At 40.1% G+C, this 17895-nt stretch overlaps 1 protein-coding gene across 1 annotated transcript in view; it reads left to right on the top strand.

Moving 5' to 3' along the window:
• The window catches only part of LOC133131086 (protein unc-13 homolog C-like), a 126400-nt gene extending 117894 nt beyond the window's left edge, over positions 1-8506 (top strand). The window contains exons 30-32 of the mRNA XM_061246214.1: positions 5195-5282; positions 6166-6325; positions 7016-8506. Of these exons, the coding sequence (XP_061102198.1) occupies positions 5195-5282; positions 6166-6325; positions 7016-7301 (534 nt within the window). The 3' untranslated portion in view covers positions 7302-8506. The remainder of the gene's footprint in view (positions 1-5194; positions 5283-6165; positions 6326-7015) is intronic.
• Positions 8507-17895: the final 9389 nt, after the last annotated feature.

The raw sequence follows: 17895 nt of genomic DNA, 5'->3' as shown, positions 1-17895 counted from the left end.
TAGACTACGCTAAGCCCTTCGGAGCAGAGGTCGTTGACAAAGGACCTCCACAGAATTTGGTTTCCATTCATCAATGTTTCTGTAACTATGTTTTTTTCCCAGGGTAGAGTAGTTAGTAGGTAGTAGTAGGTAGTTATCTCCACACTCAACCCCCGACCTGGAGGGCCAGGGACAGCTTCCTCTGTTCCTTTGACCTATCTGGTTTGGTTTAACCTGCCAGGGGTATGAACCCCCTTGGGCTTAGTGCTTACGGTCGTAGGAGTACACTACCCCCCTTCCCCCACAGACCAGAAGAGGAACTAGTGGCTGTATCCTGTCCAAAATTAATTACATGTATCTTTTCAACACTGGTAATGAATCCAGAGTTACTGTTTCTGTTTTTTTATCAATTCGGCATTGGCAATGAACCTAGCATAGAGTCTGTTTGTGTTTCTGTTCGTGTCAGTTGAGCTTTAGTAATGACTCCAGTATGGATAAGTAGTGTGTGAGATGGGATTTGGAGTCCGTTGGGTCCACAGGGTCTAACCTAACACTGAAACCACCCCCCAAACCCTCCCCGCGAAGAAATCGAGTAAAGCAGAATGTCTACCGCAAGCTGCTGCATCGATTCTGTCTCAGAGAAATAAATGACCTACATTGGAAGCCTAACAGAAGACCTAATCCCCGAGGATTCATCGGAGATGCATACATTTGAAAGTTGGAAAGGTCTCTCAGCCTACACTTCTTTTTCTCTCCCTTATTCAGTGTGGGTCAGCGGGATAATTATTTTGTTTCTGCAGCCTGTCTGCAGGCTCTGTACATGTGATGTGCGGAAAGAAGGCTCTCTCAGCGGGTGCAGTCTGTCGCCGTAGCAGCCCACTGAACCGCTGCTTTTCCTCATTTTCATTGACCAACTTAAATTGTGATTTCTTTATGTATATAAACCTGATATACATTCTCATAAATATAGCGTCAGTGGAGGTGAATTTTTGTTCTTCACGGATCAAATTTCCGAAACGTACCCTGAAAGTACAGTAATGTTCTCTTTGGGTACAAATGAGTGTGTTTTCGAAGCAAATAATACACAAATTAATGATATATTGTTGGATTGAGGTGCAATTTCATGTACCTACTATATAGGGTACCGTCCCAGTGACAAGCATTTGTACCTTTTTAGACACTTTACGTAACTTTATTTCTGAGAGTGTAGTATAACTCAGTGGAAAGTGGGAATTCTACATTCAGCCAAATCAAACATATCCCACAGAGCCCTGGGGCTTTAGTAATGAGGACAGACGTTATCCATAGATTCATTTCCCTCCAAAAGAAAGATGAAATTTTTTTTAATTGCATTGTCCAATTCTGCATTATTGAATCATAACTAGTGCAATGCATTGAGTGATTTAATTGAATATGTTGTAATTATAATTATCATGGCAGTCAATGTGTGTTACTCTATGGTAATAAATCTCGCTCAGTTGCAGATATGGTGACGTTTGATCAAGGGCACCATTATTCTCTCTCATTAATCATCCCGGCTCGTGACAGGATGTTAAGGGCTAAATAAACTTATGACACAACACCTCTTTCCCTCGTGCCTCAACATGTATATTTAAAATGGCAACCATTATAGCTTGGTGAAATATTTATGTGGTAAAAGCATAATTCACATTATAAATAGGTTTTATTTGTTTAACAAATGCTCTTATCCACCATGGCATATAATACATTGACTTTGTATAAATATACTGATTGTATATGGCCAACATTAGCACACACTACCTTGGGTTAAATAAGGAATCTCTGAGGTTGGACTTGCCTAAAGCCTTTATTCCTTAGCACTGACAGGAAGGGCTGGCTTGTAGGAAAACAATAAACCCCCTGAAGCACTGAAGACTGTGTACACAATTAGAGGAAGACACAGGCTCACTTCACGCTCTGCCACTGTTTTATTCCCGAGAAACCCCCCTCCCCCATTATCACTCTTGCCAGGGAAAGCATGCACAGTTTCTGCAACGACAGACCCCACCCCCCACCCCACCCCCAACAACTACATAAAAACATGGGAGTAACATGCAGAACAGCAGGGAGCCGCCCAGGGTTTGGACCCAGAATAGTGGGCTCATTCCAATCGCTTATTTTTCTCCTCTGTTTTCTTTTCCGTGCTCCCAGCCCTAAAATCGATCGAGGTCCACCATCTTTAAGAACATTCCAACCTGTTAAATGTTCCTTCAAGGAGCTAGAAATAGAAGTTAGGAACTCCCAATCCTTCCTTTAAGCAAGAAAACATCAGCGCATCCTTTGCAGAAGTATGTTTTAGGAAAGCGCAATGTATAAACAATCGACCAGTGGATCCACCTCTCCCCATCTTTCACGCATCTGTGACTGACATGGCTTCAAACTCCTGACGTTTGAAGGAGCAAGGACATTACATTCGCCTAATTCACATTTTCTCAATTTACCTGTCATCATTATTTTTCTAGCCTCTTTTTCTAGTTTCTCCTGATGGGTGGAGCTACAGTAGGAGTAGAAAAATGAGCAAGGAAATGAAGCGTAATAAGGGATTGGAATGAGCCCAGTACTTCCAATTCATGCTCCTTGACCAGCTGCCTGTATTTTATGGCAGATGGCACTTTTGTTATGGCTGTGATGGTCACCTTAGACTTTACATATTTCACCCTTATTTGAGGTTCAAATGACCTATGAAGAATTCTTAGTGTAAAACTAGAGGAGGAACAGATCCCATATCTGAGTCTTCCTCTCCTCAGGTGTTGTCTCAAGCACCATAAAATGGAGACACTTTAGGTTTCTTGTCTGACCTTGTGAAGTAAATGGCACAAGTTCCCTAATGGGTGTTTTCTGAGCTCTGTACCTTTATGGTTTTTCACGTTCCTGTCAAATACACAGCCATTGGACTGGACTGATATTTGTGTTTTCCATGTTGAACCAGCGGAACAGCCTAGAAGAAAGACAGCTCCACTTGTCAAATGGGACAAAAGGGTAACGTCCACATAAGTAGCAGTTCGATAATGTACAGACGTGAATTCCAAGGAACAGGGCAAACCACAGGAATGTGTAATGGTACAGGGCGAAGCACAAAGGTCTTTTAATTTATTGTGACAGATCCATCAATTACAGTCCACTATAGAGGCAAACACTTGAAAGGGAACTCTAGCCCGCTTCTTCTTTATCATTATTTTGCAGCCTATGCAAGATGCACAGAAAGAATCTATCGATCTGTACAGAGAAAAAGGATTACATTTTCTTCAAAGCTCCATCACCTCTCAAGAAGAAAATACAAGAGAGATTCGAAATCTTTTGCATTGGCACAGCATTTTCTCAATAGTCAAAATAGGCTATGTGGCATTTGTCATTTATCTGATTTAAACTTGGTAGCGGTAACGTAGACTAAAGGGACTGTTTACTTTAAAATGGTACGATTGCCCATATTGAATTCACTGCAGTCAGCTATTTTATCTTCAGTCCCCTCTCATGGTAGTATATATACAACTTGGAACTGAGAAAGAGTGTATTGAATACTGATATTAAAACAGAAAAGTACAGCTTGTAACAAATAGCAATTATGTATGTACACAGCAAGAAGTTTGAAACCCATATTTTTTTGTGCTGGGGTGTCCACATGTTTTGAACACAGCAAATGAAGAATAAAAGGTCTCCTGTATCTCTTCCCAAATTTGTTGTACATTTTTTAACTCCAAAAATTAAATTGTTGAGATTAGTCCTTGACTTTCAGTATAATTAAGGCCAAAAGCTATACTGTAATGCCAGTTTGGGTTGTTTTTAGCACAATTAAAGTCCTTGTTCTCATTAAGTACAGTACTTAAAAGGCTGCCTGGTAGCTGCCTTGCTAAAACACTGTCACACCAACCGAAAGAAATGTGCTTCAGGCACTGCAAACCACATGCAATGAAATCCACAAGCAGCTTTACACAATGTGACAGCTCGTCTGATGTGAGAGCTATACACGATGTATGAAAACTATAAAGGTATTGGAACTAGAAAGTGATAGCGATATGAGCTTCCTTGTGATACTAATGGTACTTCCTAAAGTGAGAGGTTGTGAGTAGGCCTTTATTATCTGTCACACTGTAAAGTTGGGTGAGAATATGTGGCAATCTTTTTCTTTATCGTATCTTTATGTCTGTCTGTAAAGTGGTGACAAGGCCCTTCAAGATAATAGATCTACATTATAGCCAAATTAAATCATAGATTAGTATTATTTAATTTAGTGCCATATTAATGGCTGCCAGTGGTGGTTACCTGTTCTTTAGTGACTCAGAAAGGAGAGTGAAAAATCATTACAGCAATATCAGAATGAACTGGCCCCTACCACCATCGGTGAGCTGTAGAATATCCACCTCTCACCGGCCTGGCACTGAAAATGTGTGCTCTTGCTTGGATTTTGATCAGAATAGTATACTGTGCTTTAATTTTCTAATTTGACACACTGGACTAAAACTTTGGACAGCTGAATGTTCCATGCAAACATGTCATAAATATGCTTAACAGTTGGTTGTTTTTAGAGGCATGGTCGATTTAAGTGGCAGTCAAAATCACATAATTATAATATTAATATATATTTATGGTAATATATCTTCTTGCCGGTGTCAAATAAGTGTTGGCAGTCAAGTACCCAAAGTTGTGAAAGAGCTTGTAATAATCTCCCCATGGTGTGGTTGGCTGGCCGTTCACCCAAAATGGCCTCCTGCCCTTCACTGTAATCAGGCAATACCATCCATGAGAAACTCTTGACGCTTCATTATCTTTGTCAATACACAGTACTTGTCCTGGCAATTATTGATTAGATTAAATGCAAATTTGGGATTCGTACTGTGTCAAAGTGACAGCCTGTATCTATTTTGGATTTGTACTTTGACTCTGTGGATGGATGGAGACAACTGCCGTTTGTTCTGTCGATCACTATGCTTGACCTTTCAGCGTTGATCGCTACCATTAGAAAATAACTGTGCTCATATTGATTGAGATTTCACGAGGGTAATGTGTTTTTTTTCCCAGAAAGCCAAACTTTTCCTGTCTTAATAGAGCCCTGTCACACTTTTATGTTTTTTCTTTCTCAGAGAGCTGTACAGTACATACATGTTCCTCCATGCTGAACCACTGTCTCAGTTCAAATTGTGGGAATGGTGGGAGCTCTGTGTGATTAGTCTGTTTTGTTCTTGGATCTTCAGTTCAGTCATCTAATGGATCAGTGGGCGAGGTGTCCATGCAGGTGGACCTGATCTCCCATCCTGGCACAGGGGAGCACAAAGTCAGCGTTAAAGGTAGGCCTCACCAACTCCAGCATGCTGCTTCAAGGGGATTACTCATCAAAGCCACAGGTACACAGAGATTTTCAGCCTGCCTGGATTCACTCAAACAGTAGCTCCTAACTCCGACTCACATTTAAGTATTATGCTTTGTTTTTTCCACAATCACAAATTAGCAAATTCAGCAGTCACCAACTTCAACTCCCCAAACTGTGTTTTGAAGACAAAATATAACCCTTGAATTTAACGTCATGTTTTAGAACAAATGTTGATCAAATCCTGGATTAATTCAAACAGTTGCTCCTAACTGCGACTCACATTTAAAGGTTTAATAGGTAAGATTTTTGTGTTAAAATATTGTTACAAGACCATCCCTTCCTATCATTGAAAAAGGCTCACTGACATGTTGACTCACCCTCTGCCTGTGTTTATAGTCCTTAAATTCAGGTTTCAAAATATGCAGTTGACAGGCCGGCACTCTGTACCAAAACATCTATAATTCAAGCTCATTGGTTGCCACAGCCAACTTCAGTGCCTTCAAAGAGAAGGGGTGGGATAAACAGTGTTGTGGTTTGAGCGTATTTGTTGCTGCAATTCTTCTCTTGACCGTTAGAAGTCCGAAATTAGCTATTGTACCTTTAAGCTCAAGTATTGTGGGGGTTTTTTTCTACAAACACAAATTACCGATTTCAGCAGTCACTGATTTGAACTCCCCAAACTGTGTTTTTCAAAGACAAAATGTAGACCTTGAATTTAATAACTTCCATTTTAGACAAAATGTTGATGAAACCCTGGTTAAATTTGTTATGGCTTTCAGAGGCCATGGCATGACCACGGCCCTTTGGGATTCAGGACTGCGGGTCCTCATTTCTTGTGTTTGTGTGCTCTTTTGTCTCAGTCGTGGGAGTGAATAACCTCAGTTGGCAGACCAGCGCCATGTTCCGCCCGTTCGTTGAGGTCAATGCCCTTGGGCCTCAGCTCACCGACAAAAAGCGCAAATTCAGCACCAAGACCAAAAACAACAGCTGGTCGCCCAAGTACAATGAAACATTCCAATAGTAAGTAAAAAAACAAGGGTAACCCTTTATTTGAAGGCCATATGCATAATGCTTACATGACACCTACAGTACATTAACACAGGACACCTGTCCTAAACATAAACATCAAATTGACATTGAAAGTGACATAATCATTCCTTAGCGACAGTTGACACGAAGTGGAACATTAGTAATGGTTGTGTATGTCGATGTAGGTGGTAACAGTGTTTTACAAAAACATTATACTGACGATAGAGCTGTGCTTTAGTCTATATGTGTTCTATACTGTATGTGCTACTCCATGTACAGCACAGTTAATTTAATTGGATGATTTTAAACTACGTAATCCTAGCATAACAAATGAGGTGTGCAACTGCTCTGTGATGAAATCAGTTACCAATCTGCCTAAATATATATCTATTTTGTTGTCTTTTTGTGCACTAATTGTGAATCATATTGTATTGTGTTGTGAATTTGTTTGGCTGCTACCTTGGCCAGGTCTGTCTTGGAAAAAAAACATCCTGGTTAAATAAAGGTTTATAAATGAAACACATGAATATTCTCGCACATCGCACGTGTAACGCTGCATGACCAGGGTGATCTCTGATAGATGTTTGGTGTTGCTCGTTATATCTGAGCAGGCAGTTGGACATCCAGCACTCCTACTGACACACAGGTTTTTGTCTGTTTCTTCTCACTGTGGCGGTGCAGCATTTTCAGTAACGAGCACGGCCCAGAGGCCTACGAGCTGCACGTTTCTGTGAAGGACTACTGCTTCGCCCGGGAGGACCGCATCATCGGCATGACCATCATCCAGCTCCGGGAGCTCCTGGACAAGGGCAGCTGGTTGGCCTGCCACCCCTTGGTGAAGAGCGTCTCCATGGACGACACCGGATTGACCATTGTTAGAATACTCTCTCAGAGGACCGGAGACGAAATGGCCAAAGAGTTCGTACGGCTGAAATCAGAAATAAGGTCTCCTGAAGAAGTATCGTAAAAGAAAAACAAAATTACATTAACATAAAAAAATGAGATGAGACATTGGTGTACTGTATGTCTGAGGGCTCGACTGCAAATGGTCGTGTTGTTTGTTTTTGTGCATGTATGTAAAACATGTTGGAATGTTCATTTTAAACTACGGTATGTAAAAGTGTTTACCTAAAGTATACTTACTATAAAGTACAGTATTATATTCTACAAGTTATGTTAAAAGAGATATTAAATACCTTTTTGTACTACAGTAAAAACTTTACGTCTTTTTGAACAGGACTTTGTTCAGATAAAGTGCCAAACCAGAGAAAAAAAATGACTACAAAACAGTGTTCAAAAGAATGGTTATGTTGGTATACTTTAAATTTGCTTGATTATTTTGCCCGGTGTTACTCATTCTCTTCGACTGTGCTGCATCATTATTGTTGACACATTTCATCTGCACTGCTATTTTTACAGTGTGTTACACAACACTTCTGTTGTGCATGTCCCGTTTTAGACCTGGCTTCCCTCCACGGGCTCACAGTGACTTGGCTTGGGTCTTCCACCGTCGCTCCAACACTCTTTGTATTTTTAGGCCGCCCTTAAAAGAGACCATTTTTTTTAAATAATGGCAACGACTGCTATGTAAACCTTCATAGATGTTTGTAATTTTATAACTGTTAGTAACAATGCAGAGTGTCCTTGTTTTGTCAGTCTAGACATAAAGGAAAGAAATGATTCTTTTTTCTCTCATTTTTTTTTTTTTTTTTTCCCAGCCGTTGGCTTCCGGCCATTCTGAATATCACTGTGAACATACGCTGTGGAAGACAAGCTTGCATAACATCATTGAGAGTTTGGTATTGTTGATTTATCAGTAAAAATAACTTTGTTCTCAAAAAACTGCCAAAGTTACATAAAAAGTTTGCAAAGGAAATCCATTGCCTGTATGAACAGTATATATCCACATGTGCTATGACGTTTTCCAATACTACATACAGTATCTGATTGTTGATGGGGTGATTCTGAGATTATTATTTTTTTGTGTGAAGCTTTCCACCAATCAAAAAGTTGTAAATGTTGCTTTAGTTATTAGTTATATCAGCATCAGTCATTTTTATGTTTTCTTTAAAAAGGACAGAGTTCAAATATTTGGTAATTATGCAACATTCCTATGTATTGCACTGATGGCGAATTGTATGTCATGTAAATATATTTAGTGAGAAATTCTAATCCGTAATATTGTTTCATTCAGCTCTGACTGAGAAAGGGTCAAAAGGGAAGTTCATGGCGCAGTTACAAAAGCAGGCTGCTCCAGGCTGTATTCAACCATTTCTCTTCACTTAATAGGCCACATCATCCACAATAGCATGGCTTACACTTGTACATATTATCCACATATACATTTACATTACATTTTAGTCATTTGGCAGACGCTTTTAATCCAAAGCGATTTACAAGTGCATAGGTTCTACCACAAGTCAAAGCATCACATCCAGAACTAGGAAAATACACCTGGACTGCTGTTCTAAACATTTAGTCGTCATCATAAGTGCAATTTTTTTTTTTTTTTTTTTTGGGGGGGGGTTAGACAGGGATAGGGGTATCAGAAGGGGGGGGCGGGGTAAATCAGGAGGGAGGACTAAGGTAGAGTTTGAAGAGGTGTGTTTTGAGTCTGCGTCGAAATAGGGGGAGGGACTCTGCTGTCCTGACAGTGGTAGGCACGTCATTCCACCACTGAGGAACCAGAACGGAAAGGAGGCGTGAACGTGCAGCTCGACCGCCAGGTGCCCGTAGAGAGGGAACCGTAAGGCGACCAGAGCTGGCAGACCGGAGTGGTCTAGCTGGGGAGTAGGGAGTGATCAGGGATTGTATGTAATGTGGGGCAGTCCCCTTAGCAGCCTGAAATGCCAACACTAGGGCCTTGAATCGGATGCGTGCGGCAATAGGAAGCCAGTGGAGGCCAATGAGAAGCGGGGTGACATGAGCCGACCTGGGCTGACTGGTGATCAAGCGGGCTGCAGCATTCTGGACCAGCTGGAGGGGCTTGATGGCGCACGCTGGGAGACCGGCTAGGAGGGAGTTGCAGTAATCCAGGCGGGAAATGACGAGCGCCTGGACTAGGAGCTGGGTGGCTTTCTCCGTCAGGAGATGACGGATGCGGCGTATATTATACAGAAAGAACCTGCAGGTTCTGGCAGTGGAGGATACTTGTGGAGCCAGGGAGAGGCAGTTATCAAGAGATATTGTCGGAGAACTGCGACTGTATCTAAAATTGCCTAAAAGTGTCCAAATCCAGCACCCTTGTTTAATGTTGAGCACGCTGAATATTGAACACAAGTGTCTTTGACTGCTAAAACTTATCCAACATGTAAAATAGATTAGGACATGCAAAATGCGTGAGTCTATCTCTGAAACGCGGTAGTGTCCTCATGGTTAAATAAATATTTTAAACGGGTGTATACATCCCCCTCACATACACCAATCAACGGACATATCCGAGTGGTGAAGGGAACGTGTAGTCTTGCTGTGTGCTCCTGGAACAGGATTCATCTAATGTTATCTCAATTATCTGACTCCATAGACTAATAGTTTAACCGTTCCTCTTTGCTCACAGATATGCATAGGAGACTGCAGATTTCCACAACTAGTGTGGCTTCATACTGATCGCTATCTATCTTGCGAGATGCGGACGTGCCTCTAGCTTGTACGGCCTATAATGATACAGTTGTTCATCTTGTGATGGCACTAGTGTATAGGCGACAGACTACATGGTGCCGATATCCTGAGTTTTATGTGTATGTTAGGATGTTAAAATGCAAAGTGTTCAGTGGTGAGAGTGAAAGTGGATGCAGGTTAAAGCTACTGCAATCTACTGCAATCTACTGCAATGGCCAAGGTGAAGAAGCGCCAGTACAGTGAAGCGAGACCACCAAGCAAATGAGACTCGTTCAAAAACCAGAGTCAACCTTGGAAATGCTTTTCTTCGCTGGTGACAGAGATAGAAAGAAAAAAACAGAGGTGAGTGAATTGGTTTGAGGATGGAAGGATAAACTTATATTTGATTCTAAAACAGAGGACCACAGCAAGGCAACAACAAAAAAATCCAGCATAGTATATCTTTAACTTACAACAAGTATTCAGCGTCTAATAAAGATGAAGGTTTAACTGCCTGAACAAACAATGAATGTTAGAGACTAATGAAAGATCCACAGCTTGTCTTTTCCAAGATAACAATGCAGTATATACCCAAAAAGACGATCCCCATGCAACGCCAAACACCAGACAGCAACCAAAAACAAGGGAGAAGGACACCCTCTTCTCCTGGCCCATGGAGGTTGATGAGGGGAGGATGCTTGGCCTGGTTTGGTGATTCCAGGTTTATTTATGTGCAAGTGGGCAAGGGGAGTAGGGGGGGCAGACATGAACTGGCTTGTCTACAATCGGACAAATTTACTTTTAATTTAGTGACCTTATGTTGTTGGGAGCAGGGCCATGATATTATTATTGAAGGATTCATGGTTTTAGCCTTTTTCTAATGAGACCAAACATGAATATTTTAAGAGGCAACTCAGCTCAGCTATTGAGTGCCTCTGGTCTAGAAGATGGAAATGTACTCCGGCTTAGAACAACAGCGGTGATGGCTGTAGGCAATAATTAAGTCCAGCCAGTAATGTAATTTCTACCTTCATGCTAAATATTATCTATGTGACAAGACCAATCATACCAAGCTGACCTCTGTTTGAAGCTGGAGTTGCCTCTAAAATGTAGATTCCAAACAGGCAGGCCTCAACAACCACTACTTACATAAACATTAAAACTTTCAATTGATTATTTCAATTGCCTATCGTATATTGGCATTCAAACATAAAATCTAAAAGGAATCCGTGATCTTTATGGTATTCTGTGGCCATGGTGGAGCCTGACCCCATGACAGAGAGATGTGTGTTCTGGTGTCTAAGGGCTTCAGCATGAAGTATAGTTGCCTAAGGACATTCACTTTGCCTGCAGAGGAGGGGGGAGAGAAACAGGAAGCATTCCTTTGGTCAGGTCAGCAAAAGCAGGCCATGTATTATTGTGTGGGCTATGGGCGAGTTTGCCACATCAAATTACATTGACTCTGTGTGAAAGGCCATAATCAAAAAAATTCTGGGAATATGTAGTGAATATTTCACTGAATATCGACTTTGTGCCTCAGCTAGAATTTGGATCTCCGTTCCTCCACACATTACATATGTACATATATAAGCGACAAGGCAAACTTCACCAGCGCCATTCCTCAGAAAAGAGCCGTTGGTGGAGGTGGAGCTTTTATGGGCTCAGTTACAGTACATTGAAATGGTGTGATACTTACATCATAGATTTCTATCCTGACTTTAGAAGGTCAGCTGGTTTATTGTCTTTGGTTTATTTAGGGCAAGGACTAATTGGGGAACGAGGGGCCCCATACTGCCTGTGTAAATGGCTATAGATAAGCTACCTACCTGTCTTTTTGAACTGAATGATTCCATCGATGCAATTGATCTGTCAGTGAATTAAATTACTTCACTGAAGACATAAGGCGTGATGGGCTTAAATATGTTATTGCTGCTGTAGTAGCAGCCCTGTGTGGATGCCTTCACAACATATTCAGTGATTATTTACTGCAGTGAGGGCAACATTAGCTCTGGAGGTAAGAGCGGTCTTCTGGCATTGCAGGCTCAATCCTCTGCCCTGGGTATGCCAAAGTGTACTGGAGGAAAACGCCTAACCCCCAACTGCTCCCAACGAGCCTTTGTGAATGAGAGACATTAATTGTAAAGCACTATGGATAAAAGCGCTGTATAAATGCAGTCCATTGTTTCTCTAAAAATGGTCCACCCATCATTGATTCTGGTATTGTCGGTGCATGGTTGCTTCTTCCCTAATGCCTGGTTTTTGATGGTGGAAGTTTCACATCTGTTAAAATGCTTCTGTACGATAGACAGAAGCATTTTGGCCAGTCCGTACCCAAACAGGACGACTCCCACCCAGGGTGAGTACAAGCGGGGATGAAAACAGCAACCCCATCCTCAAAATGGAGCACAAACAGTGAATTAAATCTGTAGGGGAGATTTATTGAAGACTTTAGAGCCTTCTGATTTCATGTTTCCTATACTGCAATGTGGCACATTGATATTTCTTCAAAGCAGACATTAATTAGGTTACCCAGAGCACGCCTGCTTGTTTTATAATGTGATTTTTTTATTGGCTAACATTTGCAATCATTACCCCCTTACTACTGATGATTCTGCTATTTTTATCCTTGGCCCCATTTTTCACATAGATAAATGCAGAGATAGCAATAACAAGAACAATTAATTTTTACAGTCTTTGTGGTCTTTTATTTTAAGGGATGTTCATATAATATGTTCTCAGAAAAGCTGGCCATTTTGACTACAGTTTAGTCATTTTATATAGATAATTATCATATGAATCTTGCAGCATCTGTTTAAAGTTGGCCAGTAATTGAATGATTGAAAACAATAGCTGACTAATTTCTTGTCAATTCATTAAGGTATAATCATGTTATAAATTGAGGAATAATGACTGTGTTTTTATTGCATTCATATTTGTTTTTATATTTCTAAACAGCCTACATGTTACCCACTTAAACCTATAACCCCACGCCCTATGACATTTCTCACATATGATAGGAAAAAGGGCATCTCCCCCAGTTTTCTCTATGTGAGGAGGCACGCAGGCACAGTATGATAAATTGCCGATTCTGGACTCCTTGCCTCCTATACCCCCCACGGTGTCAGGCTTGGGTTTAACTGCAGTCTCGAGAGAATACTCGCCGGTTACCATGGAAACCAAGTTTGCAGCCTAGCCGTGCCGCATCGAACGCGCTGCCAGGAAGCCAAGGATGTGGTGAATCTCCCTCGCCTGAAATGAACGCTCTGCTCCACATCACCTTTTCCACACCCGCACAGGCAGAAGAAAAGGACACACACACTCAACGACATTTTCTAATCTTTGTCTTTATGATTCATCTGTAGGTCTAGGGGAACATGGCTCAATGGCTTATTGCCACTATTTACTCTTTGCTCAGAAAAGTGCAGCTCCACCCTTCACTGCTTGTGCATTTAAACTACAGGACAGAAAATTCATTAATATCGTGTAATAAAGAATATAACATTTTTCCATAATGTCAGATGGATAAAAGCTGGTTAAGATATCGACAATAACTGATCTGAACTGTGCTGGTGCCAACTGTGGCCATTAGCTTGAGGCTCAATCTGGGAAGATTTAGTCGGTTATGGATCCACTTTTATCACCATCTAGCAACTGCCACTGGTTGAGATTAACCCTGGATGTTTACGCTCTCCCAATTCAGCAGAGTGGTCAGCACATGTGGCTGTGGTTGCGGACAACTGGCCACTTTGAGTTATGCTGGAAATTGGACCTGCTCAAACCTCAAATGTGCTCAAATGTGTGCCAATTTATTTAAAAAAATAAGCTGTAACACTTGACAGTAAGGTTACATGAATTGGCATTAACTAACATAATTGTTAACTAACTACTGAGAAGTCAATCTGTACAGCTTTGTTTAGGTATTAGTACATCATTAATTCATGTTAATAACTACATTAGTTAATTCCAATTAATATTGGAGTGAAAAAACAGTGAATGTTAATTAATTTCCATCCATTATCTTAACCCGCTTATCCTGAACAGGGTCACGGGGGGCTGGAGCCTATCCCAGCATACATTGGGCGAAAGGCAGGAATACACCCTGGCCAGGTTGCCAGTCCATCGCAGGGCACACACACCATTCACTCACACACTCATACACTCATACCCACGGGCAATTTAGACTCTCCAATCAGCCTAAACTGCATGTCTTTGGACTGTGGGAGGAAACCGGAGTACCCGGAGGAAACCCACTCAGACACGGGGAGAACATGCAAACTCCGCACAGAGAGGCCCCGGCCGATGGGGATTCGAACCCAGGACCTCCTTGCTGTGAGGAGGCAGTGCTACCCACTGCACCATCCGTGCCGCCTGTTAATTAATTTGTTAATTTAATTAAGTTTAATAAGTATATCCTATGTTTTGCTAATGTATAAATATTCAGGTAACCAATACATGAGTTAGTAGTTAACAAATACTGTACATTAACCTAATCATGTCAATCAATTCATGTTTACAATTTCATTAGTCCATGCTAATTCATGTACCTTACTGTAAAGTGACCAAAAAAAACTAATAAACAAATACATAAAAAAATATCAGCAATGATCGGTTTATATAGTTCCTAATACACTTAACTCAAAATGGACTTCCTACCAAACCTAAAGTGTTAGATTAATGTTGGACTTCAGTCTATGCTTGGCTACAGCCACGTGAAACCCTGTCATCCAAAGAAACTAACCAATCTGAGACTTGGAAATGGACACAATAGCTGGTAAGATGAGTGGGGATGTTCGTAGAGATGTTAGGGGGGGCAGGGAGTAAACCTCATTTCACTTAGTAAATTAAGTGTAGCAAAAGCTATGAATAAGATACAATTTTAATGAATAGTGGCATGTACATATTTTGTTTTCTACAATGCTTGTTATAAACATCCCATTAAGAGTTCCTAAATCTTACACATGAATGGAGAACGACAAAAAAAGTAAAGTGGGGTTAGCAGGGTCTTTTTACAGTCTTGAGCCATATTCATAAATACAGAAAGTAGCAATTATGTACAGACTATTGGGTGGATCCCTTTTAACAAATCATTCATGGTTAAGTGATTTTAATGAAGTTATTAATTAACTAGTTTTAGGACTTAAATAAAAAAGTTATTACACTCTAAAATACTCTGGGAAGCCTTTGAGAAGTCTTGGTAATGATTACAGCAGGCCATGAAATCAAATGTCAAGTGCATTACTTGGGCAGAGTAATATAGGGAGCTTTTAATAGATTGGCTGGGTATTCCTTCAGGTACACTGTGATATCATCGTTCTCCCTGAAAGGTTGTGCGGCACTGTAGGAGAAAAGAAATACGGCAGTCATAAGACACACTGTAAGCATATACAGTAGGTGTGTGTTGGTGTAACCCATACAACATTCAAGGCCATTCATTAAAAGTTACCTTTTGTCTTTTCTTATCAATGCTAAAGATTAGACTGTTCAGTAGGATTCTCTATTATCAATTCTATTTTTAAATGGCATGGTATCAATTTCTGCACTCTCAGTTGATACACAGAATGTCACTGTTATTTTCCTTCAGCCAAATCAATTGAATATATAAATTGCAGTAACTGCATATTAGGAGAATAAGGATATAATTGGGATATATTAACATAATTGCTGTTGTAACTGATGGATACATACAGTGCACATCTTTGCTATGTTAGATTAATAAATAAATGAGCATGTATCTTGCGATACAGAATATTATTTTCAACTGGGTAATTTTATGACTTTATGGAAACTGACATATCACAATTGCATAACAGTTTTTCTGTTTGGTATTCATTACTGTCACAATGTAGCTGTTGAGAACATGATTCAATTGTAAGAAATTAATTTCAATTGCTTCCAGTGCCTTCAAAAATCACACTGCAGATCGATAAGGATTATTCCTTAAAATCATATATAATATAATCAGTCAGTATTAAGTTGAACAGTAGACTTCCTATCATGTATGTGTGACACTGTGTGTGAACTTAAGTAAAAATGTCAAAAATGGAAAGATTAGGCAACCAATTATTTCCTTCAGCCTTCAGACGGGCCATCTCTTAGATCCTTCAACAGGCATGTAATTCTGACTAGTCACGGGATCTAGAGTGCAGCTGCACTGCACGTCCATGCGGTATGTGATTCAAGCGCCTGTTAACACATGATCTCATCATGTACAGTATTGTTGGGATGATTGCCAATTCACCTGATAAGACAGAGTTGGAATATTGTGTGCATATACCTTTCCATTGGTGCAGGGGTGCACAACTCCGGTCCTCGAGGGCCGGTCTGCGTACTGGTGTTTGTTCCAACCGATTGCATTACTTTTAATTTGCTGACAGCTCTATAAATTACCCTGGTTCAAGCCTGTGCTGTACAGTAAAATCATTAGGATACATTTGCAGTCTGCAGCTGTCGCCAGTCCTCATACACACGCCAGATATGATTGATTCAATTAAATAATTAAGACCAGAAGTTCACAAAATCATGAAACAGATCAGCCCTTGTTGTGCACCCCTGCATTGGTGTCACTGCCGCGAATCCTGTTTCCTCCATTGTTGCCTAACAATGTCTTTCACTGGAATCAGCAGAGATAATAATGCTGTCAAGCACTCTTACAGTCATCAAATTCTACTTCAGGAGCTAAAGAGAAAAGTTGCTTCTTCCTTTGTTATTCACAAACCCATAATGGAGCCACCAGTTATGCTGCTTTTTGTCCCAACAACAATTGCAACCCCAGAATTTTAACAAGCTGTTCATTTTTCCAAATTAGGTGCTAGTCATGTTTTGAGTGATTCGTTATCCTTCCTCTTAAGCCGCACTATGCCTGAAATTTCAATGCATGCAATGAAGAATAATAGGCCCACATATTGTACTAATTGCAATATTTCAAACAATAACATAAAATTAGGTACTCTAACATATATATTTTTTAACTGATCAAATTAATCAATAGGCTCACTTATTGACACAATGCGGGTTTGGCTCATTACCATTTTCTTGGTACTTGAATGCTTCCTACTTTATCTACAAAATGGTTAGTTTTCATTATCAGGTGACCTATTGATTCACCTGAGTCATCCATTTGTCCAGTTACTCGCTTTATGTAATTGTGAATTGTGAAATGTGAATATGGGACTTGTATCCTTCAATGCATGTATAGCTATTTCTACCCTGTAGTTTAAGAGGGTAAATAATCCTTTGTCCTTAATTTATTCTTAATTTAGTCCTAATAAGTACCTAACCACCTTTAGAAAAATTTACTTGCTATGGTTATGTTCCACTGAATGAAAAAGCATCTTTGGTCTTCCAGATCATTTAAAAGTTACATACTTCAATTATCATGAGGTATGGACTTGAAAAGATGTTAATATGTAAATTCCTCATTTGCATACTTTATTCAAGATGGTGGAAATTACAAATTCTAATTTATGTAGCAGTCTATAATTTCAACCAAGTAAGATATTGAGATAATTTTTTCAGATTCTAAATAACGCATGTTTATTTTTTTTATCACCAGTACCCAACAGTAATTTGTCATGAAGAAAAATAATGAAATTTCAAGTTCTAATAATGAGATTTGTGATGCTGTACCTGCCCCTAAAGCTTACAATAAGTATATAATTGCCTCAACACTCTCCTGGATATGGAGTAAAGGTGTGCAAAGTTTAATGATGATAGGATCACTATGCACTCAGAAAAATGAGTCCTCTAATATTGTTCAAAATCAGGTTTTGAGAAAATCGACACCGAAGATAGAAATGGTAAATAATGATACTAATTTCACCATACATATGGCGTAATCATTCAAAATGTGGTATTATCCTGAAAGTTGAATAGTAGAGGGATGATTTGCTGCAGTAAACAGAAAATAATGCTGGTTTAGCATTCTATCCATCCATCCATTCATTATCTTAACCTGCTTATCCTGA

The sequence above is a fragment of the Conger conger genome, chromosome 6, assembly GCF_963514075.1.
Source record: "Conger conger chromosome 6, fConCon1.1, whole genome shotgun sequence".
NCBI lineage: Eukaryota > Metazoa > Chordata > Actinopteri > Anguilliformes > Congridae > Conger > Conger conger.
Note: the sequence above shows the minus strand (reverse complement) of the source record. Positions and strands in the feature narration are given on the sequence as shown.